Below are 27,006 nucleotides of genomic sequence, written 5' to 3' on the forward strand. Positions count from 1 at the left end.
TAGCACCAGTGTCAGTGGCGGCTCCTCCATTGGGGCGTTTGGGCGCCGCCACACTGCTTTCTCGCAGTGCGAGAAGGCAGAAACATAAATGGTAATAACTACCATTTATGTTTCTGCTTCTCGCACTACGAGAAAGCAGAAGTGCCTGGTTGGGGGTGGGCGGTCCTGCTCGAAGGCAGGGGGGAGTGGCCTGGCCACTGTTGTGCATACTGACTGTTTGGCCGGCCCTGGGGCTGACCAAACAGTCAGTATGCCCAACAGTGGGCAAGCCACTCCCCCCTGCCCTCAAGCAGGACCGCCCACTCTCCCATTTTCTCTATGTAGGCTGCTGCATGCAGCAGCCTACATAGAGAAAATGGCCCGGGTGGGGCGCTCTCAGAGTCGCTTCACCAGTTGTGATTGGAGGAGGGAAGGGAGGGAGATGCCTTACCTGATGACGCGAGGAGAGCTGCAGCCGGCGAGCCTGGAATTCGAAAACCCAGTAGTCAGGAGCGGACGTCGGAAACCTTCCAGAAGATGGCGCGGAGCGGCGGGACGGTAAGTTTTATTTTAGATTTTTTTTCCCATTAAACCCCTTCCGCCTCCCCCCCACCCCCCCGTGCGGCGCGATGACCCAATTTCAAATTACACCCCTCCACCCCACCCGCCCGTAATGCTGCCCGCGACTTCTGGAATGAGTGGCACACGCAGACGTTGTAGTGAGTTATTATAAAGTGTTCTGAGGATGTTGCAATCAGAGCCAGTGCAACATTAGGACCAGTGTGGGACAGTGTCTGGGGGTGGTCGCACATAAGACCACAGTAGGGCACCACAGTGCAAGAGGTAACCTCAGAAAAGCCGATGCTCAGGGTGAGGGCCCAAACGGCAAAATATCATTTTGTTTGGAGCTCCACAAATCCCTACAGGCGTGCTGGTTGGGTGAGATCTGGCTTAGTAACCAGAGCTGCCGACGTTGGAGTCTGTGGGGTGCAGGCATACTCTGAATACCTGTGCCTGGCTCAGATTTTGAGAAACTGCCTCAGCCCAGAACTAATTGATTTCTACCTTTCTGCAGATCAGGCGCCAGAGAGCACGGAGTTACAGAGAGTCTTTCTATTGAAGTTTTATTATAGCGCAAACTCTACCGAAGTATTGGAGCGCTTCCACTTGGTTTACTAGTCATGTAAATTAGGCAGCAAGTGTCCGTGCCCCTAACTAACATGAGCACCAGTTACATTACACAAGGTCCAGACCTGGATACAAATTCTTCTGACTATCTACTCTTTTCTTACCTGTTGCTACCTGTACTGCTGTGGTGATGGTATTAATTGTGCAGGAGCAAAAACATTCGAAAAAACCTTCGAGAGATAGTGGAGCACTACTGCTAACACAGTTTCAGTTTAATCATGAAACTGTAAATGTGTCTTCTTGGCTGAGGCTAGTATCTTTCTCCACCTCACGAGCTTCCAGGCCCGGCATTAATTCATTTATGACGATCCTGTTTATGGATCCAAGCGCCACCAGTGCTCAAGTCGGCCCTTGAGGGGAAGGGAGAGGGCAAAGGGAGACAGGAGGAATCCTGAAATTATGATTCTATAAACTACTAAAGACTAAAAGTCGTGTGTAGTTTTAGAATCATAACTCAATTATTTTAATGTAATCGGAGTACTCGGGTATTGTGTGTGGTTTGCTTCATCCAGTCACATCAAGGCTACTGTGTCAAAAGAAGTTGTATATCTTGAGTGTTTAATCCTTATATGTTCCTAATCTTATGGTTCTCGTGCTGTGTCAGGGCGCTTGTTTGTTGGAGAAATAGTGGTGCAGGTGTCTCGTGGCTGTGATTCCCTTATGTTCTTGTAGGGATGGGAGCGGGGCTGGCTTTAGCGCTGGTGGCTCCTGGGGCGATATTGTTTGCCCCCTGCCTCCCCAAAAAATCCCTCTTTCTCCACCGATTCCCTCACTACCAAGCTCCATCAGTGTCTCACAACTCCCCAATAGCCCCTATCTCACATGCTTTTCCTTTGTTTAATTAATGCTGTGTACTGTAGAGTTTCAGAGCCCTTTGCATCACACACTTTATACAGAGACAATGGATTAGAAGTGATGTGTAAAGCAGTGCATGGTAAATGTTACCTAAGACAAAGAGGACTACATAGTGCAGGTGTCACATGTCATCTATATTGCAGGCAGTATAGTTTAATACTGACTGCTTGGTCTGGTGCAGCAGCAGCACAAACTCATAATGTAAAACGGAACACAGTGGTTGTGTTGACTTTAATAATAAGAATTAATTTCTACTCAAATAATTTGAACCCACATTAGGATGACGACTAAAGAAAAACATCATAACCCCCTTAGGTCGCTCTGGCTCGTTTGCTCCGCCACCAATTTTACGCCCTACCACTTTCAAATGTCACCAGCCGCCACTGCACAACGCCTGTTTATTTAAAGAGAGTGAATGTTTCCTATTTTGGTACAAAAATGTTGTCCTAGATGAGGGACAATTTCGATGTGCCGTCAATGCAGCCAATTGCCTGAGGTAATTGTGCTACTCCGAAAATGCAACCTTAGTGCCTAGAAGCTCCGCTGGTGTATGAGCAAATACAGTGTAACTATTTATTTTGATCAACATGGCTTCCAGAAAATTCCTAAAAACCCTAGAGAGTGCACGGTTTGAAATGTCTCCAAACTCAGCCATAATGACTTGGTAGCTACCTGATGTCAAAAGATGCAAAGAGCCCAGCACTTGAATATGTGAGGAAATGACCTGGCTTCTATATGTGTCTCTTTGTAATAAAGGGTGCATTTCTGCAATTAAATCTAAAATGACTGAACTAGCAAGCCTGTATAAATCTCCTCCTCTGTTTGGTCAAAAGTGGAAGTCTTTACCCTATAAATTCTCTTTTGCTTGTTCCTTCTCCTCTGCATTGCAACCAAAATGTGCCTCTGCCTTACTACAGCATATAAAGCAGCCATTTTGAAAAGATGTGAACCATTTAGGGTGTGTTTTATAGTTTGCATCTGGTTACCATTTGCATCCACTTAGTGGTAAATTATGAGTGCAAAACGTACAGTTTGCGACCAATCGTAAATAGGAAATGATTTTAACATAAAAATACCGAAACGCTCACTCAGATTAGCGAGTATACATTTGTGAATCAGTAAAAATTGAATTAGCAAAAAGGCAAATCAATAAATATTGCATTTGAATCACTATATTAAGAAATCTATAAGAAATAATACTTTAAACATACTGATTCATTGTTTTAGCTGTCGCAAACAAGTTTGCTACTGATCTGTGACTCGCTAAGCTTTTCAACATAAGGCTGTTCATTATCTGTCAAATCAATGACAAGGAATTGAGTAAAAATTTTGCTATCAACCCTCCATTTCTTAAACTGAGCATCCCACCTAGCATCCTGATACAACTTCATTACTTTCCTCATCCTTCCCTGGGAGTTTTCTCTTCGCTTAGCTAGTGCTGCCCGCATCCATGCATTTAATGCCTTAAATTGTGTGGGTCTAGGTGGAGGTTTTAATGAAGACATCACCCCCCTTAATTGATAGAACACATCCAATTGAAATGACCCATAGCGTGGGAAAGCCAATACTACTTCCTTTTCTGTAATCTTATTCCAATTTTGGAGCCACATTATTGTATGCAATCCTACATTTGTTGCCAAAAAATGTGCCGGGGTATCCTCAGGCGGGGTTTCTTCCCCTACCCAAGTCATTACACCTGAATCTCCCCAACATCAGTCTCACAATACCTTAAAACATCTAATTTTTTAATTCAATTGTTACAAAACACAATTTTCTCTTTCCAAAATTTAGCAGAGAACGCTCCAATCCCAGGGCGCCGTTACACCAACCAGCCTATCACAGCACGGCGCACTCTGACATCACCAATCCCTCTCTTCAGCAGTTCACCCTCCTTCACAATATTACTTCGTACATTCGGTCTCACATTCACACAACCAAGTGACTGATTACCCAAAAGCTACTAAACCAAGTAACTACCTATCAGGCAGCCACAGTACTTACAGTTGCATAAAACCATGTAATTTTGTACCGTCTACAGGATCAATAGTATACACCCACTCAACAACATTCACACTCCGTGGCCCACGACCTGCGTCAGTCACTCAAATCGTTGTAGTCCACCCCTAGCCTGAGGTTTTCGACACGTGACTCTATTAGATCAACTCACACAAACTTCCCTAGCCCAAGTGAGCCGTCGTTAGCGCTCCACAACACCCACATCAAAGATCAGACAATTACAGCACAAATCTATCCAGGGATCTTGGACTTCTCTTGAGTCCGTTTTCCAAAAACCTCCCGATCCGCACGCGTTCAGAGCAATAAACCAATAAACTCACGTTCATTCGACTATCATTCCAGCTCCCCAAGATATCACACACTCTAACACAGACATCATTGTTCATACTCACGCTACAATGTCTCCGCCGCACCATCAATTTCCGCCGACTTCCGTCAACGCCCGCCGTCCTCTGCTCTCAGTCATGGGCTCTCTTTTGGGGCTCTATACGTCTATTTCCATTCTAAATTTTCTAAAATCTCCCCTCACTTGTAGAGGCAACCATCCTCTGCTACCAAGTAATGGAACCGAATGCCATATCCTAGGTTTACTCCGGAATATCTGGCCGATCATCTGTATTTCCTGCTAAGAAGTGTGGAGGGAAGAAAACAATTTACCAATTATACATCTCCCCTCTCGTTCAACTAAATAACTATGGACTCTGAATTCAGATTTTGTTGGTTTATTACAAAGCCAGAAACAAAACGGAATATAGACACACCTCAAAATCAAGGTGTAGAGGTGCATGAAAACGAATACAGAGCCCAGTCTACGACTATAGTTCACACAACACAATAGGCACAGAACAATGAATTCCAAAGTCAGAACACAGCTGAGTATAGACACTGCGTCCAGATCCTTTTTCATTTGTATTTCCGAATGAAAGAATAATCTGTCCCTACTCCACTTCTAAAGTTACATCCCTTCCTAGTTTCCCAGAAGAATTTTCCCCAAAAGGTGACAGCACGTGTTGACCTCCTAAGAAGTGAACTCACGTTAAATGGGTCAAGTAGCTTGAAGCTACGCAGCTCGATCTATGATGCTCTCCTTCCTCAATCAAAAGCAGAAGTCCTGCAAATCTGTCCATGTGCCTAATACAAAAAGACAAAGTTACACCCCTAATGGGTCACATGGTATTATCCGTGAACACCTTCTTTGAGTAACGTTCCACAAAGTCCAATTAATTTTACAGCTCTGTTTGCCAACCTTGGATCCCAAGTTTCACCAGGCACGGAAGGTGTCCTTCCGTCTCTCTGTCCGAGCTCTTCAAAGAAATTCTTCTCCTCCCATGTATTTTCTTAAATCTAAAATAACACGGTCAAATTTCTGCACCTGCAGTAGGGGGAAAACTTTCTACACACAAAAATTTTAATTATCCCCTGACCTAAGAGCAAATGAAGAGAAATAAAATCTTTATAGGTAACCTAAGAATGTTCTTCAATGTGCACTCGTTACACAGGCCTTCATATGAATCTTATTACAGTAAGTGCATTTGATTACCTACTAATCATTATATATGTGCAACATTACATGATTTCTCTAAATAAGTATGAAATACTAATCAATCCTGTAAATGGGGTCATAATTTCATTCTACAGATTTTCATATGATGATATTTAAACTTCGTCTTAATATGCACAAAGTTCACTCAAACATTTAGTATATGCGAGTGCAGTTCGTACATGAATATGATGCACCCCTACAAATTTAAGAGCGCTAAGTGCTCTATCACCTACTCAAGGCGAAACTGAGGCAAGCATACTGGCTACTTCGGTTTTTTAGGCTAAAAGGCATTTTAGCCGTGGAAGAAGCTATAAACATTTGCCTAAGAACTGATGCAGAATTTATTGTACTTTCAATATTGAGTAAAAATGTTGCTTGAATAAGCAGTGAAGTATAGCCCGTGATAAAATGTGCCACCTGTGTCGTGGTATTGTATCCTTTAATGCAATTTTTAAAAGGTGCAGGTATGTTAAACATTTAGTAAACGTTTGAGTATTGTTTATGTTTAGATAAAATAGCAATTGAGTATTGTTTATGTTTAGATAATAGAGCAATTGGCAGAGAAAATGTTTTATATCAGTCGTTCTTAACCTATGATCTGTAGAGCCCTGTAATCCCGCAAAGCCTACACGGGGATCCGTGGCTGCTTAGAAAATTCAATAATATTAGCAGATTAATAAAGTCTGTATAAATAAAAAAGCAAAATGTGAAATGAAAAATTTTAAAACGCTCTGTAAATGTTAAGAAATTTGAAATTAGAGGTTAAAACTTAAACTAGTGCCCTCAGATTTATTTGCAGGAGCAGTGCAAATTTGTGAGACAGAATATAGTATGGATAATGACTGACCTCAACTGAATTAATAAAAGCTCTATCCTTCCCATTAAAATTAAGATTTATATTTAAAAAAAATATTTTGTGTGTGAATTTAATAAAATATTTCATTAGTGTATTTATTTGATTTAAGGTGTTTCTGTATTCTTTGTGTATTGTTTTGTGGCTGAAATCAACAAAAATGCTTCGACCTGGGTCCCCGACTTCTTATATTGACTTAGTGGGAGTTTGCAGATTTCAATAATGATTCTTCGTTGGTCCCCAGCTTCCAGTAATGATTACGTGGGGGTCCATAAAAGTCAAAAGGTTAAGAACCACAAATTTACGTTATAAAACTTGGTGTAAAACTTTTTCAAATCATTTGTATTACATGATGATAATAATATGCATTTTATGTGTCTGTTTTATATATTTATATTAACTCTTTATCAGTCATATGTATGACGAAGATTAATTAAATTGAAACAAATGTCAGTTCAGTTCATGTATAATAACATTAAAGGTCAGATTCCAAAGAAAGTAAATTACAGCAATTCATACACAACACCAGTTTATAATATCAATTTTCAAATATAATCAGTAATAGAAAGTTAATTCCAATAACAAATATTCATATCTCTAGTTATGTCAAGTGCAACTTATTTTGCTCTGTGAATGAACAATTTAGTGCATATGTGTATATCTTATTTTTTGGTAATATTTAGGGCCTCATTACGATGGCAGTCGGACAAGCGTCCGACCACCATCATTTCTGGCATGGACCCTCTGACAAGGAATCGGCGGTCCTGAAAGCCCAATTAGGATATGACTGCTCGGCAGACAGTTGTACACATCCCTGTTTCTATTGCAGCTTGTGCTGTGACCCGGAAAATGGCTGCAGCACAAGCTGCAATAGAAAAAGAGATGTTTACAAACATCCATGCACCCTGTACCAGGCACCATGTGGTGCCTGGCACTCAGTGCATGGAAGCTTGGCGGGCACCATATGTGCCCACCTGACCCCATAGCTGATGGCCACAGGGGATGGGGACCCTGCTAGGGGCCCCCAAAGTCCCTTTCCGTCTGCCCTTACATGGTGATCAGACCGCCATTTAGAGGCCTCTATTTTAGGGATTATCTAACCAACGCTGCGATGGGCTCTTTGAGCCTGTTGGAGACGTCGGTCGGTCCCTTTGACCCCTGAGCTCCAACCGACTGCATCATTTTGCGGCAGTCGGACCACAGCCTCAGATGTCGGATGGACCACCACCAACGGTCTGTCAGCGGCGATCCGACAGACATCTTAATTAAGCCCTTAGTGAGGAGTCTTTGGCATATACATTGCAATTTTCCATGACATCTATATTCAGCAAAAAAAGTTGTGTGTGGCACTATTGAATTTTCTGGCTTTAATGTACGTTTTGATTTTTCATGATGTAGTGTTCTGAGCACAAGAGAATGCAAACGAGATACATACATCACTCTTGCAAGGTGCCAATCTCACTCACCAGGGGTTGGCAAAATATATGGTTTGTAAACAAACTTCTATGCCTGATATCAACATAGATTCCAATAAGTCTCACGTTCTATACTTTATAAACCACAAATGCAGAGTTCTTATAAATGTCTGCCATTTTTTTCTTGTTCACCTGGTCCCACTATTGTGTTTTGTATCTCAGAATCATAATAACCGGTATTTGCCAAAAACGGATAATCCAGTAGTTTATGATAATTTTTTATGGGCCGTATCCAGTAAACTTAGGGGGACATTGACTGTTTGGTGGTAACCCCCATAAACTGTTGGTTTACCTTTCTGACCAAACTGTGGTTTCTCAGCTTCATTTAGAGGTGGTCAGCCCAATGCTGAGCCCCAGCTGACTCTTCTAGTGGAAACCCTTGACCTGGCACTCCATCTGCCTTAGGGTTGATAGATCATAAACACTATTTACAGAGGGACAGTCACTAGATTTCCCTACTCAGAACTGCTGTGCAAGGAAGATCAAATATTCCATCCAATGTCGGAGCCATTAGATTTTTTTCCAAAACAATCTCTAGCTTTGGGAGTTTGTAGTTGAAAAACGAAAATGTTTGACAAGCAGGGCCAAACAACGTGGGCCTAGATTTAGGAAGATGTCATGGAACACAGTCCAACACCCAAGGTTGCTGTGCTGCATTGCCTGACAGGGAGTGAGAAAGAAAGCGCCATATTTACAGACCTATGGCACTAGTCTGCTCTCTCCCTAGCACTGGCGCAGACTGAAGCTGCCTAGCACCATGCACACACCTGTGCACTGTAGTGAAAGGGTGTGTGCACAAGGTCTAGCACAGGTTTTTTACTGAAAGAGTAACCTTCCAGCACAAAATACTATGTCTAGCTAAACTTTAAATATTTTGCTACACTAGATGTGTGCTGTGCAGTACAGTACACATCCATATTGGGAAAAATTAAGAGAAATAAATGCATTTCTCCCATTAATTCCTGCTTCAAAGTGGCGTTATTTTTTTGGGCGCAAAGACCCTGTCTGTTGTTGTTAGTAAATAGGGCTTTGAATCAGAAATCAATGGTGGCAGCATTGGAATGCCCATTACCACCCATGGAACGCACCCTTGATGCAAAGTGCCGCTTTGTGTTACTTTCAGGCAACTTTCTGCACTGGGTTGCATTACTTTTGTGATGTAGACCCAGCACAAAAAGTTTGTAAATCTGGGCCATGTTGACTACATGGCAAACTCTGCTTTCACATACTTTATTCAGTTTTTGCAACTATAAAAGCACATGCAGCAGGACATAACACAGTATAAAAGCATCAGCTTCCATACATTTCCCACTCTGGCGGTTGCTCTGAGTTCAGTAAGATTCCTACCAGGCAGGCATGGATCTCACTAGCGATCGGCATGCACTCCGCTCTCATGGCGGACTGACAGTCCACCCTTTTCATTGCTACATACCGTTTGTAGTCAATTACATTAGCTAATGTTTCATATACTGTTCCACTTGAAGGGTTAATTTCAATGATTTGCTTAGCCTGAGTAAAGCCAAAGAGAAAGAGGACGGAAATGGAAAATCTGTTAAATAGTTGGCAGATAACGGGGAAAATCTGCAAAAAAATTGGTGGATAGTGATGCACAGGTGCACTAATTATTTGCAATTCTGCCAAAGCTAATTCCTCCAGCTCGGTCAATTACAGTTGTAAGACTGCAGTAAAATGCAGGGCTAGATATGTCATATGGAGTGCTAAAACCCCACACAAAATGAGTAATTGTCCCTATAATGGTTTGCCATGGAAATATAAGGAAAGTGGCAGAAAAAAGACAAGCGCCTGAGCAAGTACTGGCATGAGCAATAACAATAATAATATAGTAACTCCTCTTTAAAAGGGAGATTGCTCTTCTTGTCCATATTGCCAGAAATGTCACTGGCGAAACTGTGCATTGCTGGAAATTCTTCGGTGGATGGAGCTCTTTGGCTGTAAATTAAGTTGCAATCGAAATCCCACCAACAGATTTACCACTAACCGTTGCAATTGTGGACATGTCCAAATATGTGCCCACATTCTAGGGTGCAAAATCCTTCCCATGGCAGGATTCAAAACGGATGGTAATATAAAAATAACAATTTGGCAAGAATCAGCTGGCAGAATTTGCTCCATCATACTATCCTTAGGGAGGAAGAAATTAGACTGGTTAGTGCTAGTTTTTGAGCCATAACCGTATTCAGTATTTCATTTCTTAGCTTGTTTTAGGAAACCTGGAAAGGATTCGGTGCAAATCTTGCAAAGTAATTTCAGCATCTTTATTGTACCACGCTTACTGTGCTATTACTGACACGCCGCGTTTACTCTACAACCCTTGGATCTGTTTTGTATTTTAGACTTACAAGAACTTGGACAAACAATGTGACTCCTCAACTGTGGCATCCATTCTAGTAGAAGATTTATTTGAGCAAAATGGAGACACTGTGCTGAAGATGTGGGTTACTTTATATGCTCTGCAAAGAATGTACTCCCACCCCAATCTTCTGGGAATGCTGGATGAAATTATCGAGAACGGTAAGTTGTGTAAACTGTAATGCTACATAATACAAATACACAACCGGAATTCGCAAAGCCAATGAGACTGGTGTTTAATTGAAAGTGCATGGATGCTTCTAACCTTCTATCCATGCACTCACTCACTCGTTCTTGTACTCAGCTACTCTATCACCTACTCAAAGAGAAACTAAGGCAAGCAGCCTGGCTACTTCAGTTTTTCACGCTAAAAGGCATTTGAGCCACGGAAGCCTCTAGAAATCCACCTATTGCCTCATTCCCACACTCACCCAGCCACAATATCATACTCACAAACTCACCATTCAGTGAATATGCACTTTCAATTATCAGCCAGAACTTTACAAGGTTAGTTTGTGAGGGATGTGAGTGTGCTTTCAGTAGTGCGTGACTGTTACAAGGTGAGAAATGTGAGAGTACTGTTATTTTCAGTGCTGGGATGCCTATGGGTAGCCATGTGCTCTACTAGTGCTAATAATAATCATAAGTAGTGCGTGACTGCTAACCTGGGAGGGGTGTGAGAGTGTTTCTGGGAATTTGTTATGGCTAGTCTTTAGGGCGGGAGCCTGGGGGTCCTGTTAGTATGTTCATCTGTCAGGAATCAATCAATCAGGATTTATACAGTGTTGCTAATCACCTGATAGGGTATCCAGGCACTTGCAGGTACCTGAAAAGATCATTCGAACAACCAGGACCCTTTGGAATTCCGGAAGTGAGGTGATGGTCCGGATCTGTGCATGGGACGCTGTTCCAGATCGTTGCTGCGATGTAGTAGAAAGAGCGTCCTCCAGTTCTGCTTCGGTAAAGGCAGGGAGTGTGGGCAAGTGATAGGGAGGCGGAGAGTAGTCTTCTTGACAGTTGGTGGAAGTTCAGGCAGTGGTTAATCTAGGTGGATCCTTGGTTGTGTAGAGCCATGCGTGCATAGGTCAGCAGCTTCAATTGGCATCTTTTCTGTATGGTGAGTTAGTGGAGTTGCCTGAGATGGGATGTGAGTGGGTTTGTCGGGGGAGGTCGAGGATGAGTCTTGCTGTGGTGGTATGGCTTTAAGTCTCTGTAGGTGGTGAGCGGTGATTCCTACGGAAAGAGTGTTGCCCTAGCGCAGTCGGCTGGTGATGAGGGCCTGTGTCATGATGCGTCCCCTGATCAGGTGTAGCCACTTGAAGTTCTTACGTAGCATGTGCAGAGTGAGGAAGCAGGCAGAGGAGATGGTGTTGATCTGTGGTTTCATAGTGAGCTTGTTATCAATGATGATGCCGAGGTTTCTGGCATAGTCGGCGGGTGTTAGTGTGGGTTCCAGGTCTGATGGCCACCAGAAGTCATTTCATGGGTTGCTGTTGTTGCCGAAGATCAGTACTTCCAAATTGTCCATGTTCAGCGTCAGACAGGTGTTCTTCATCCAGTCGCTGATGGTAGTCATGCATCTGTTGAAGTTGATCCTGGTGGTGATAAGATCGTTGGTGAGTGAGAGGATGAGCTGGGTGTTGTCTATGTACGATATTATGTTGCGACGATGAGATCTGACGATGTTGGCCAGTGGGGTTATATTTGCGTTGAAGAGTGTGGGACTGAGGGGTGAGCTCTGGGGACACCACAGAAGATATCCTTAGTTTCGGAGGTGAAAAATGGTAGTCGAACCCTCTGAGTTCTTCAGTGAGGAAGGAGGTGATCCATCTGAGCATGTTCCCTTGGATGCCAAAGTGGTGGAGTCTTTTGATCAGCGTGCGGTGGGATACGGTGTTGAAAGCTGCTGAAAGGTCGTGGAGTATCAGAGCTTCTGTTTCTCCTCAGTCTAGGAGGATTTGGATGTCATCGGTGGCTGAGATCAGGATGGTCTCAGTGCTGTGATTGCTGCGAAAGTCAGATTGGGAGGTGCCAAGTAGCTGGTTTTGTTCCAGGTGTGTTGTGAGTTGCTTGTTAATAGTCTTGTCCAGTTCATTGCTGGGAATGGGAGCAAAGAGATTGGCCAGGAGTTTTGAGATCACTGGGGTCAAATGAGGTTTTTGTGAGTAGTGGTCTGGCTTCGGCGTGTTTCCCGGCATCAGGAAATGTTGCGGTGGTGATTGAGGTTTTGAGCAGGGTGGTGAGATCCTGGCTGAGTGTTTGATTTCCGAGGTTGAAGATGTGGTGCATGCATGGGTCTGTGAAAGTTCAGAATTGATGGATTTTATGGTGGAGATGGAGAGGTTGTTCCAGGTGTTCAGTCTGTGGTTCGTGTCGATTGAGGTGGGGGTGTATCTGTTGAGGAAGTCCATAGTTGTAGGTTGGGGTTTAAAGTTTCTTTATGTGGTTGCGATCCTGTCATGGAAGAAATTGTTGAGATTGTCGAATATCTCTTGTGAGGGCATGATGTTGTTTTCTCTGGCCGCCCTGTTGGAAAGTTCCTTAACAATGTTGAAAAGTTCCTTGCTGTTGTTGCTGCTGGTTTCGATGCATGCAGCTAGGGCTGTCTTCTTTGTTGCCCTCAGCAGGCGGTGGTTGAGGTGGAGGGAGATCTAGAAGGCTGCCCTGTTGGAGGTGTCCTTGCTGGTACAACATCCCCTCTCCAGCTGTTTGCTGTCACGTTTTGCTGTTCTGAGCTTTTTAGTGTGCCAGCTGGCCTTTTTGGAGGATCTTTTCTGATTCTTGCTCTTGATGGGGGCAATGCGGTCGGTACAGTTGGTGATACAAGCATTGAAGTTCTTGATTAACTGTTTCCCGGTTGGTGGCAGCAGCTGGGTTAGGTGTGTTGTGGGAGTCTGTCCAGCTGCTCTCTGACATTTTGTTCCAGCTGTGGTGGGGGCACTGACCATCTTGGGGGTGGCGGTGTGGGGGCTGTAGATGATGAAGTCGACAATGGAGTGATAAATATATGTAGTTCTGTGGTATGGTTGCATTTGACGAGGTTGGTGGAGGTGAAGATGGGGTCCACCATGTGTCCTGTGGTGTGTGTGGGGTCACAGATGATCTGGACCAGTCCGAGACTGCTCATTCTTTCAAGGAGGTGTGTGGTGGTGGTGTTGGGGTTGTCGATGGTGAATGTGAATGTGAGAGTTCTTTCAGTAATGTCTAACTGCTGGTCCATGAAGAGTGTGAGTGTGCTGTTATTAATGTCAATAATCCCAGACTAATATTCTATGAGACGTTAGAGAGCTGTCAGTACTTTGTGACTACAAATATGTGAAGGTTTTGATAGTTTTGGTAGTTTTTGTGCAGCTGCTCTGATGAGTGTTGGAATACTGTCAGTAGTATAAGACTGCTTGTGTGTCGGGGGGGGTAAACATGCTCTGTCTGTTTGTGACTGGTACCAGTGAGAGGTGTGAGGCCCTTCAAGCAGTACGTGACAGCTAGTTTGCGAGGATTGTTTGAGTGTTGCTGGTATTTAGTCTAAGGCCTTTAACACCCCCCTTAAATTTTCATTGGTGGCATGGATGGAAGACATGTTGTGCACTTATTTAACAATGGATGAGTCTATTTCATAAAACAATGCTACAGAAATCCTTCCTAGGCAGAGTCCTTTCTTTCCACTCGTGAACCTTTATGGCCTACTTTCCCTGATAAGGTGGGACAAATGTGGGTGGGAAATCCACCCACAAAATACACAACAAGGATAACTGATCGTGATATCACGTGCACAACCAGTTCTGGTACTGGCATCAGCATTCACCAGTTACACCAGTTAACAGAGTCTCGGAACCACCCCAGAAACATTTAGTGCTTCTTTATACTCACCACTGCTCAAGGACTCTGACTATGGCCTCACATGGATAGTTCTGCAGCACTTTCCGGCAGCTGGTCTCCCAGGTCTGAGTGCAGCATCCCTGAAGGCTCTACAGCTTTCCTGTGTGCACATACACATAGTGCCCAGATGCAGCACAACGCCCATCACATGAAGGGCATACATACAGTTCAATGAGATTGACAGGAGCAGTTGGTTCGACATCATGCAGGTACTTATGCATGCAACAAAGGGCACCATACTCAAGCACTAGATAAATCAGCATAGTACCCACCCACTGTTGTTATCACACGTTTGGATAGAGAAGCATCAGCTCTGGAGGAAGCCCAGCAGCGAACAAAGTATTACTTGAACAATGATATGGGAGAGGTAGGGAGCATGGTACTATAGTTTAGCATTTGTTTATGTACTGCTACACATGCCATCCACCAACCTGCTCTGTATGCTGTTTTGTCATTATGTTTGGACACACATGCTATTGTTAGAGTAGATAATCCACAGCACTTCATTCCGAGTTGTATGAGCCCTGCTCCTACTAGCACAACAGGCATGACACACTATTGCTATTCTTCCGTTGGAGCCTGTGGTGCTAAAGCAAGGGGCTTAGAGAAGGTGTACAGTAGCAGGGCCAGTCTCTGCCATGACAGTGAACAATAATGATGCACCTTCATTTCAGTTCATCTAGGACTGCAGGTACTCATTATAGAAGTAGTTACATGGCAATCAGGAGTTACTGGGATTCAGCTGTGCTAGTTGGAAATATTTTAACTTTGGTGTCCTGCAGTCACCTCACTATGTACCAAAACTGAATAGAACACCAGTTTAGCATATAATCTTCAATGCGGCATAGCAGAGTAGTCTTACTCAGGGGGATGTTGCGAGTTAGAACTTGGCAAAGGACCCAATACAACTTAATAAACATATATCCAGCGAGTGCTTTTTTCATAGCAAAACTTTTTATTGAGTTTTAATGTACCAGGTGTTGCTCTCTCAAGGCAAGCACAATGTATACTATAGTTCTCACATAAAAATTCCTTCTCCATTAGTCCCGCAGATGTAGAATCCGTTACTCTCTTGGTTGTCCATGTCAGCCTTGTCCTTATAGACCATGGTAAGCCCACCATTTGCTCCAAACCTTGTCATATTTACGGAAATATCCTGGTGCTGTGTACATTGTTTCTTCCTGCTTCACACACCACTACATACCTTTCTTTCAATCCATGGTGGAGGCAGCATTGGGGGAGGTTCTAGTGTCATGTGGCCAGTAGTGAACCCAACTCCACCAGTGTCCTATCCCCTCGGGGGACCCCCATGTCCTTTAGAATTCCCAAAATAGAGAGTCTGGGATTAGTTTCAATATGTGATCTCACCACCCCAGAGATAGTGGTGAGTATGCGTAACCAGTAATGTTGTTTTCCTGGGAGGGCCCATGTTGTGTGATAGAAATCCCTCCTGGACTCATGCCATTTGAGGCGATTGGACGATAGATATGCCTGGGCCTTCCAGAGATAGAGATGCGTGAGGTAGGTTTGGAGAAGGCATTTGAACTGAATGAGCTTGAGTGCCATGCAGCCATCCCGCCAGTCTGTCTCACCAGGGTGTGCACCCACTCCACCAATTTAGCTTTCACGGGTCCCATCCGGTCGGGAGAGTGTATGACTAGGGTCTTATACATATGTGAGATCCCACCTTACCCTAGGGGGCCCATCAGTACTGCGCTTCCAGATGGTTGTATTCGAGAACATCTCCAAGTACTTCTTAATATTTGGGGAGGGCATGTTTGAATTGTAAATGTCAGCAAAATGTGTATTTATGCATGTGGAACCAAGGGGCTCATTATGATGGTGGGAGGATCACCACCGCCGACCCAGCGGTGGCGATCCTCCCGCCATCACAATGAGATTTACCCACTGGCAAATTTGGATGGCGGTGGATATCGTGGCGGACGTAAGGTCCGTCCGCCGCTTTTCCGCTGGTGGTAATGGTTACGATTGCCTGCCGGGCGAAGCAGGGCCACTAATATGGTGGTGGTGCCTAGCGGGCACCGTCTGTCATATTAGGATCAGGGTATTGGACAGACCTTTCCATAGCGGCAATGCCGCCATGGAGAGGCTGGCGGGGATTGACTTTGCGGGCCCCCTCTGGGGAGTGGGTGTGGGGGGTGCACTGGGGGGGTACCCATGGTACCCCCCTGCAGTTCCATACACCAAGTGGCAGGCACCGCGTGGTACCTGCCACGTTGTGCAGGGAAATGCTGTGCATGCTCTTTTACCATTGCGGACGGTGCTGCAGCCAGCAGCACCGTCTGCAGTGGTAAAAGGCCAGGATGCGCCCACCATTATGGCGGGTGCATCCTAATTGCACTTGTGGGACCGCCGCACGTCTGGCAGGCGGTCCCATCACAGTTATGATGGCAGGCGGACTGATGTCCGCCCGCCATCATAATGAGCCCCTAAGTTTGAAGGTCCTGAAAGAACCTTATATGGTTTTTCCTGCATATCTGCCAGGCACGAAATTCTGATTCATTTCCACCCTCGAAATCCATGCGTCAGGGAGTCTCCAGTGTGAGACTTCAGTCCCACCCGTTCCTGCGCAGCACTTATCTCCAAGCCCGGAACACCATGGTTCTGAGAGAGATTCTGGCGCAGGCTCCCATAGAGCATACCTGTTGTGTTATCCATACTCGTTAGAGCTATCTCCCCCTGGTATGCTAGGTCTTCCCAGCCAGTCATTCACCACTAGAGTGTGTGCTGCTCTGTAGTATAGGCAAGTCCCCCATCATGGTTAGAGCAGACACATCTGCCAAAGGTGACCCGAGGGTGCTTATTTGCCCGCAGGAGCCAGCTTTTAAACATTGCCAAAGTATTAAATCAAGTCTACAAAATGTAGTGGGGGGCATTTTTGTGTGCGCAGAGCAGCCAGGGGAGTATCATCATAATAAGGGAGTCATGCCCACCAGATTAAGGGGTATCTTGTCCCATCTGGTCATATCCTCGTGGGCCCTACTGAGTAAGGGACAAAGATTCAGGCACCAAGTGAGTTCCAACTCACAGGACATGTGAACTCTCAGGTATAAAAAGCTAAGGCAGCATATGGGGATTCCTGAGTGCCAGGTGTCCTCATGGCCCTTGCTCTTGATGTATGAGTGCCCAATGGGAGCAGTCCAGCCCGAACTGCCAAGCCAGGTCCTCCCTGGACTGGAAACAAGCATCCTAGGACTGGTTTCGGAGTTTAACCCCTCATCAGCCAGGATAGCTTTATTCCAGTGGCATGGGGAGCATGGGACCCACATCTGGGCATACCCGTCTCACTCGGGGTGACAAATGCAAAAAGAACAATTGATGGACAGAAAGCAGAACAATGTCATACATTCACCCCAGTACAAAGATCTAGACCTAAATCCATCGTTTTTTTGGTCGCCATTCCAGTGGGACCCAGCCATATACAAAATCAGTCTTGACCTGGCCTGGCAGTCCAGCCTGAACTGCCAGGCCAGGTCCTCCCTGGACTGGAAACAGGCATCCTAGGACCGGTTTCAGGGTTTCACCCCTCATCAGCCAAGATAGCTTGATTCCAGTGGCATATAGCTGGGTCTGAACTGAGGTGGCAAATTGAGCTAAAGAAGGATGATGGATTCAACCCAGATCTGTGACTGGGGGTGAGTGTCTGAAGAGCTTCAGCGCTCCGTCCATCATCTCCTTGTGTTTGCTTTGTTCGCCCTAAGTTGGTAGGGTATGCCCAGACGTGGGTCCCTTGTTCACTTTGCCACTGGATTCAAGCTAGCCTGGCTGATGAAAGGGGTTACCCAGAAACCGGTCCCAGGATGCTTGTTTCCAGTTCAAGGAGGACCTGGCTTGATAGTTCGGGCTGGACTGTTCCCATGAGGCAAAGGGTCAAAACTGATTTGCATATAGCTGGGACTGAACTGTGGTGGCGAAGTGAGATATAGAATGATGATGGATTCAACCCAGATCTGTGACTGGGTGTGAGTGTCTGAAAAGTTTCAGCGCTCCGTCCATCATCTCCTTGTGTTTGATTTGTTCGCCCTAAGTTGGCAGGGTATGTCCAGACGTGGGTCCCTTGCTCACTTTGCCACTGGATTCAAGCTAGCCTGGCTTATTAAGGGTGTTACCCAGAAACCGGTCCCAGGATGCTTGTTTACGGTTCAGGAAAGACCTGTCTTGGCAGTTCGGGCTTGACTGTTCCCATGAGGCACAAGGTCAAGACTGATTTGCATATAGCTGGGTCTGAACTGAGGTGGCGAAGTGAGATAAAGAATGATGATGGATTCAACTCAGATCTGTGACTGGGGGTGAGTGCCTAAAAAGTTTCAGCGCTCTGTCCATCATCTCCTTGTGTTTGCTTTGTTCACCTCAAGTTGGCAGGGTATGCCCAGATGTGGGTCCCTTGCTCACTTTGCCACTGGATTCAAGCTAGCCTGGCTGATTAAGGGTGTTACCCAGAAACCGGTCCCAGGATGCTTGTTTCCGGTTCGGGGAAGACCTGGCTTGGCTGTTCGGGCTGGACTGTTCCCATGAGGCACAGGGTCAAGACTGATTTGCATATAGCTGGGTCTGAACTGAGGTGGCGAAGTGAGAAAAAGAATGATGATGTTTTCAACCCAGATCTGTGACTGGGGGTGAGTGTCTGAAAAGTTTCAGCTCTCCGTCCATCATATCCTTGTGTTTGCTTTGTTCGCCCTAAGTTGGCAGGGTAAGCCCAGACTTGGGTCCCTTGCTCACTTTGCCACTGGATTCAAGCTAGCCTGGCTGATGAAGGGTGTTACCCAGAAACCAGTCCCAGGATGCTTGTTTCCAGTTCAGGGGAGACCTGGCTTTGCAGTTCGGGCTGGACTGTTCCAATGAGGCACAGGGTCAAGACTAATTTGCATACAGCTGGGTCTGAACTGAGGTGGCAAAGTGAGCTAAAGAATGATGATGGATTCAACCCAGATCTGTGACTGGGGGTGAGTGTCTGAAAAGTTTCAGCACTCCGTCCATCATCTCCCTGTGTTTGCTTTACAAACCCTCTAGACACATTCACTCATCCAGAATTCTTCTTGCACACATTCCACACTTGACCTGGAGGATGAGTCTTCCTGTACATTGCTCCTAAAGCTTGGAAGCTACTGTCACTAAACATAAGAGTCTCCTCCTAACTTTGTGAATTCAGTAAGAAGCTTAAGACTCTGCTTTTTGAGTAGTCCCACTAAGCCCTAGGTTTGGCTAGTGTCACCCCTGCTCAGTGCCAGAATTCCCTCCTAGGTGATAGTGCACTTTACAAATTTGCATAACATAACATACCAAACAAAAAAAAAATATTTCATAATCCTGAAAGTCATCCCAATAAGGTCTATTCAAAAATTTATATTGATTTTAATTTGTATTCCTCTTATTATTTTTATTGTTTTAGGGACTTTGCAATGACAGAAAGCACCTGGGCTAAAAGCAATTTAAATAAAGCTGATTTCAACAGCACAGCTGGGGATTATGACAGTTTCAGTGTACCAGACAAGCAACTTCTGTAACTAAACCACAAATTACTGCTCTCCTAACTTACTAATTTAGTGACCGTCTCACTCAATTAGCACTGTATAAGCACAGATTTGACTGTATCACATTGAACTGTTTGTATCAAACAATATATGATTTATTATTTTTGGTATAAAAAAATAATTTGTTCTTTAAAAATGATTGGCTTTCATGTCAAGACTGGAGGCTAGCATTATGCATATATATTTTATTGCCAGCTCTTTGCAGCACTTTAAAGCAAAACATAACCAAACACAAAATTTCATAACTAGAATGTCACTGTAGCCTATATAACTCTCTAACCAGCAATCACCTTCCTCTTTTATCTGCTTCTCCTTGACAGATAAGATAAGTATTGTGTGGATGTTATATTGAAATAGACCTTAAGCAGTATAATATTTAGTTGAAAAGAGATTGGGTTTGTATTATGGTATTTTATAGATATATAGTAAGTATACCGATGTTTTGATGTTTATATAGTTTTAATATGCTTAATTGTATGCATATGGTAAGTATTTATTTAGTTAAGGACCCAATTTATGGTTTTGATTGTTGGATATGAGGAGTTTGTTTCAGCGGAATTAGGGTTTACAAAATAAAAAGGCAATACCTCTGTGTATATTTGTAGGCCTTGAGGGAGGTAACGGTTTCAGCTTGAGTCATTCCTTGCACTCATGCTGAGAATATGTGTGCACAAGGCGTCCATTGAGAGAGGCTCGTGCAGCTTCAGGTGTCAGAGCCTTGGAGGGCGTGGTTGCTCTTCAGAGGCTTCTTTACAAGGCGGGACTGGCCTTATCAGGCATCAGGCGTTTCCCCAGGAGGCTGGAAGGGCGGGCAGTTTTGTAACTGGGGACTGATTTTGTAGCAGTGCAGCAGTTTTAAAAGCACCCGCTGCAGAGTTCCGTGAATATTTAGCAGTTTTCATTCAACAATAAGTGTCAAGATAACTGTGGTGATTAAATCCTTCGCTGCTAGGCCTCCCCCCCCCCCCCCCCCCCTGTGCTAAGCCTTTGTTTTGGCTATTTGGGGTAGTTCGCGCTTAGGCCCCTGTAACTTTTTGACCACATAAGTTATCCACGCCAAATATGCGTCCTTTTTTTCCAACATCATGGGGATTCTAAAGGTTCCCAGGGTTTGTGGATTCCCCTGAAGGGAACCCAGAAATTAGCCAAAATACAACTACATTTTGTTTTTTGGGGAAAAATGGGGAAAAGTATTGCAAATGAAAGTGTCTGGTTTTTCCCTGCAAATGGTATCAAAAAAGGGTTTGTGGGGCTGAAATCACCATTTTCCCAGCTTTTAGGGAATGACAGACTTTTGTCATAAAACCAAAAAAGTTTACACAGTTTTGGCATTTTTTGGGACATAGCCTATTTTTGCTATTTTTTGTGCTTTCAACCTCCTTCCAGGTAATTGTTTGAAATGGGTATGAAAGCAATAATGGATCCTGGAGAGCTATACTTTTTAGAAAAGTTGACACAATTCTGAATTAAACAAGGGGTCATTTGTGTAGATCCTTCAAGGTTTCTTTATTGAAACTAACAGTTAAATATAGAAAAAATTGAAAATTTGGTGAAAAAAACAGCCTTTTGTGTCAACGTTTTCATCTGTAACATCTAATTATGACAGCTCTTTGAAAACGATATACCATTACATCCGCTGGACTTTACTGGTTCTGGGGATATATAGGACTTGTAGGTTCACCAAGAACCCGACGAACCCAGAGCCAAAAACTGAGCAGCGACTTGCAATCGTTTTTTATTATGTACCGGGTATATAGCAATTATTTTGGGAAAAAGTATACATGGGAAAATTGGTATGAAAGGCACCTACGTATTTCTGAAATGGGAACAAAATATAGAGTTTAGAAACAGTAGGTATTTGCACATTTCCGAAATTGGGAATACTCATACTGGCATGAGAATTATTGGTCATTTTGAAAATGACTTCTTTTTTACACATTGTCTTTCAATTGGAAGGCAGAAATGCATCGAAAGTCAATAGGTAATAACAGTTGCTTTACAAATCTGAATTACCTTACCCTAAGTCTCCCGATAAAAATGGTACCTCACTTGTGTGGGTAGGCATAGTGCCCACGACAGGAAACGGCTCAAAACGCAACGTGAACACACCACATTTTCACAATGAAAATTTACCCTTTTTTTGCAAAGTGCCTAGCTGTAGTTTTTGGACCCTAGCTCTGCCGGCACCCTGGTTAACCTAGCAAACCTATACATTTTTTAAAACTAGATACCCAGGGGAATCCAGGACAGGGTGACTTGACGAGCTCTCACCAGGTTTTGTTATCCAGAATCCCTTGCAAACCTAAAAAATTGTCCAAAAACCCACATTTTCCTCAAATTTCTGTGGTGGAAAGTTCTGGAATCTGCGTGGATCCACAAATTTCCGCCCACCCAGCGTTCCCCAAAGTCTTCAGAGAAAAATGGTACCTCACTTGTGTGGGTAGGCCTAGCGCCCGCGACAGGAAACGGCGCAAAACGCAACGTGGACACACCACAATTTCACAGTGAAAAATGACCCTTTTTTGTCAAAGTGCCTAGCTGTAGTTTTTGAACCTTAGCTTGAACCCACACATTTCTGTAAACTAGACACCCGGGGGAGTCCAGCGAGGTATGGCTTGCGTGGGTCCCCCAACATTCTCCTACCCAGAATCCCATGCAAACCTCTAATTCTTTTTGAAAAAATCACTTTTGTCTCCAAATTTCTGTGTGGTAAAGTTCTGGAATCTGTGTGGATCCACAAATTTCCTCCCACCCAACGTTTCCCCAGGTCTCCCGATAACAATGGTACCTCAGTTGTGTGGGTAGACATAGTGGCTGCGACAGGAAATGAGCCAAATCGTACTGTGGAGACTTCAAAATGCCTATAACAAAACTACCCAGTTTTTGGGTGGGGGGGCACCTGAGATTCTGGATCCAGGCTCAGCAGCCATATTGGGAAAGGACCAAACCCAAACATTTATAAAAACTAGACACCCGGGGGAGTCCAATGAGGTATGGCTTGCGTGGATCTCCCAATGTTTTCCTACCCAGAATGCCATTCAAACCTCAAATTTTGCTGAAAAAAACACATTTTGCACATATTTTTGGGTGGAATCGCCAGCACAAATGTCCTACCCCACAGCGTTCTCCTTAGTGTCCCGAGTAAAATGATACCTCACTTGTGTGGCTGTCCAATGCAGAATTGGCTAAAAACTTATTTTTAAAAACAATTTGCCGCTTAGAATTCTCGGTGCTATACCCTTATTCTCTATGTTTTGGGCTATTCCCAGTCACAGGCCCTTGCCCCACCCACACAAGTGAGATATCATTTCTATTGGGATACTTGAAGAAATGCTGGGGGGTTTGGAAAATTGTTGTTACTTTCTGCAGCATGAAAATTTGAGCACAATAATGCAAGGAAAATGTGACAGTCACATTTTGAGGTTTGCAGGACATTGTGGGTAAGATAACTTGTTGGGATTCACAAGAGAGACATCACCATGTACTCACATGGGTGTTTAGTTTACGACAAAATCAACAATTGGTTGGTTATTCTTAGCTGGAATGTACACCTTGGCAGAGAGACTAGGAAGACAAAGATTACTGCACAGCCATCTATTCTTCAAGCACACAGATATACTGGTTGGATTTGGCACGAGGGTGAGTGATGGTTCAGTATATACAGTTGTATTAGCCAGAGATTTCACAAAAATGAAATGCACTGTTAATAATTGAAAGGACGAGAAACTGAACCATTGACTCACAGCTCGTGAGCTGTAAAGCCACGACAAGGCCATTCATACACCTTTCATACCTGTGACACATAAAAAACCATTCACACTGCCAGTCGCGGGCCAAGCACATTACAACACTCACACCAGCAGACAACGCCATTCAAGAGTCCATCACTTTCACACACCCACATTCCTGACACAGCAACCACACCAGCTCACGGATTGCGTGGAGTGGCGTTTAGCTAGCAGTGTGTGTAGTGACTAGCAGCAAGTCACTACTCACACACCGTCAGCCAAGCGCCTGTCCACGCACACCACCAGCCAAGCGCCTGTCCACGCACACCGCCAGCCAAGCGGCAATCCACGCACGCCACCAGCCAAGCGGCAATCCATGCACATCGCCAGCCAAGTGCCAATCCACGCACACCGCCAGCCAAGTGCCAATCCACTTACCGCCAGCCAAGCACCAGTCCACGCACACTGCCAGCCAAGCACCAGTCCACGCACACATCATAAAAATGTTTTAAACAAGAAAGAAAACACAAACCAATTGCAACTAAATACAAAATAAGAACTACAGCAGTAACTAAAGACATCATTCTATTGCCAAACGTTAAACTGAACTACTATATAAAACCATACAGACCAGGCAGTACACTATTAGACTCACGGTTGCTCCCAAAAACTCTTTTGAGTGTGACACAATCTGAAACATGTGGGCACACACAGCCCAGGATTAGAATGACAATCGGCACAGTGCATACGACTCTCCTTCCGCACACCCCTTCGCAAGCAGACTCTACATCTCTTACAGGGATTACTTTTTGGGGCGTGGGAGGAATGAAATCAGGAAAGTGGCGATCTTTCAATCTAGCCACATCCTCCACCACTCCTAACTCTAGGAACACTTGCCTGTTCCACAACAAGGCTGCCTATCACAGACTCCTGAAACTGAACAAAAGTCATCTTTGAAGCAGGAGAACTCTCCTTGTACACAACAAAAGTATTGAAAGTTGCTACATTGAAGAGATGCATGGCCAACTTCTTATACCAAATGTAAGCCTTACGAATAGCAGTGTAAGGTTCCAATCTCTGATCTACTCTATCGACACCACCCATGTGCTTATTGTAGTCTAAAAGACACACAGGTTTGCGCACTTCACCAAGCTGACCCCAAACAGTCACAGGTGAAGTACTCTCATCATGAATGGTAGTCCGCATGTACACATCTCTCCTGTCCACAATTTTCACAGCTAGCAGTTCCTCACTACGCAAGGCACTGCACTGTCCCCTCTGAAGCTTTTTGCAAACAAGCTCTTTTGGATAACCTTTACGGTTAGAGCGGATTGTGCCACAAGCAAAAGTGTCCACTTTGAACAATCCCTTAAACAATTGTACAGCAGTGTAGAAGTTATCAAGTTACAAATGGTGGCCTCTGTTAAACAGTCCTCTAGCAAGATCCCACACAATTTTCTCTGAAACTCCAAAAGTGGACGGACGACCAGGGGGGTCAATAGTGGAATCCCTACCAGTGTACACCCGGAAATTGAAGACCTATCCTGTCCTACACTCAGACAACATATACATCTTAATTCCATAACATGCCCTCTTGCTAGTAATGTACTGCCTAAAAACCAAACGGCCCTTGAACAGGACCAAAGACTCATCAACAGATATTTCTTTGCCTGGAGTATAGATCTCTGAAAATCGATCTACAAAGTGATCAAGAACAGGCCGAATCTTAAAAAGACGGTCACAGTCAGGGTGATCTTGTGGAAACGCCGAAGCATTATCAACAAAATGCAGCATCCGAAGCAAAAGTAAATACCGATCACGACTCATAATTTCAGGAAATATGGCCGTTGCCATCAAGGGACTGGTAGACTAATATCAAGCCAGGGACGGCTTCCTTATCAAGCCCATCAAAGAAGTCAAACCCAAAAACGTCTTCATCTCACCCAGATTTGTGGGAGTCCACCGGGTAGCTCTAGAGCAGGGCCAAAGTCTGGCACTGTTGTCCCTCAAAAACTGTTCAGCATAAAAATTAGTCTGCTCAACAATCTCACCCAAAAATACATCATCCATGAACAACTGAAAAAACTGTATAGGCAAAAAATGTTCACAATCCACTCTACACCCTGCATCACCACTAAAGGCAGGCAGCACCAGCTGCACAATGTTTGGATCAACCCAGAGTTCAGCACTTCCAGTAGGAAGCCTAGCAGCCTCAGGCTGCAATACAGATGCCTCTTGCACCTTCAGCACAGAAGTGTCCTCCTCTTAAACAGGCACTTCATCCCCACTGAGAGTAGCTTCATCCGCACTGAGAGTATCTTCATCATCCGATGATTCCATGTGAAGACAAAACTCACTGCCAGAATCTTCCCCTCCCTCCTCTCCCTCAGACGAACTGTCAGTCTCATAATCCTGCTCAGAGGAAGATTTAAGAAGAATACCAACCACCTGCTGAGCAGTCATTCTACGGCTAGCCATAATGCTTACTAATAAAACTAACTTCTCAAACAAGTCAACAACAACAAACCCTTTGTAAAAAAAGAAATAAACAAAATGTAGCTTCATCACAAAGACCTATATACTCCAACACTATACCACTCACTTGTCAGAAGCAGCTAGACTCACCACCACCTACTCAGCACAGACACAGTAAGAACCAACAGTATCCCACTAAAAAAGGAAAAAACAAATTACACATAAGACAACGCAAAACACATTGCAAAAAAGTTCATGCACAAAACACTAACTAAATATGCTGCTATTTTGACACCACTTACAAAATGTCATTGACAAGTCATTCTCATGAGTGTAAGTACATCTGCATATGTTATCACTTTCACCGATAAACCAACTATCGATATGATGATGAGAGGAATATGTGGTGGTAATTTGTTAGAAAGGGCAAGTTCAGGGAAATTCAGGTCAAAGCTGTTTGTTCTTCAAAGTGTAAGCACATTGACAACTGTGTTCAGCTACATTGTGACTCTCACATTGTTTTGTGGAACTGTGTTGACTTTGTTATATGTCTAGTTAAAAATAAAATAAAAATAGTAAGTTATGTTTTATTGACAAACTATTTGTTTTGATCGTTTTTAGGTTCCTTCACCATGTCATCTTCATTTGGACATTTCAGAGTTGTGTCATGTAAAGGTATATTGTGCTGTTTCAAAGTGCAAATGGAACATGGGCTGAGCCTGGAAAAGACAGACACAGACTTTGAGTGTACAAATCTGGTGCCAAGGCAACTTGCACTGTGATTGAATGATGGATTTGAAGATTATATTGGACCTGTTCTCTGTTGTGTGTTGTCACAAAGACAATATGAGTGCCATCATTAGCTCAAACCACATGGGGTAGAGGAGCCAAATCATAGTAATCTCTCTTCACATCGGCAAAGATCTCATTGTGTGTAATGTGTATGTAGCTGTTGATGTGTCTCATCATTGTAGGACATACGTCTTGTGACACACCACAGTAACTTGGTTGTGACATTCCACCAGATACTGGAACAGTGAATTGGAATGATCCTGCGTATACAAAATGTAGCACTGCCAAGTTTTTATTTATTGGT

At 44.1% G+C, this 27,006-nt stretch overlaps 1 protein-coding gene across 2 annotated transcripts in view; it reads left to right on the forward strand.

Annotated features, from left to right (window-relative positions):
• Nucleotides 1-27,006, forward strand: part of LOC146775837 (NACHT, LRR and PYD domains-containing protein 12-like) — a 984,872-nt gene that overhangs the window by 316,082 nt on the left and 641,784 nt on the right. For both annotated transcript variants that reach the window (XM_085639880.1, XM_085639881.1), the window contains exon 4: nt 10,264-10,441. In XM_085639880.1, coding sequence (XP_085496006.1) covers nt 10,264-10,441 — 178 coding nt within the window. The remainder of the gene's footprint in view (nt 1-10,263; nt 10,442-27,006) is intronic.

This window comes from Triturus cristatus, chromosome 12 (genome assembly GCF_964204655.1).
Source record: "Triturus cristatus chromosome 12, aTriCri1.1, whole genome shotgun sequence".
NCBI classification, from domain to species: Eukaryota; Metazoa; Chordata; class Amphibia; order Caudata; family Salamandridae; genus Triturus; species Triturus cristatus.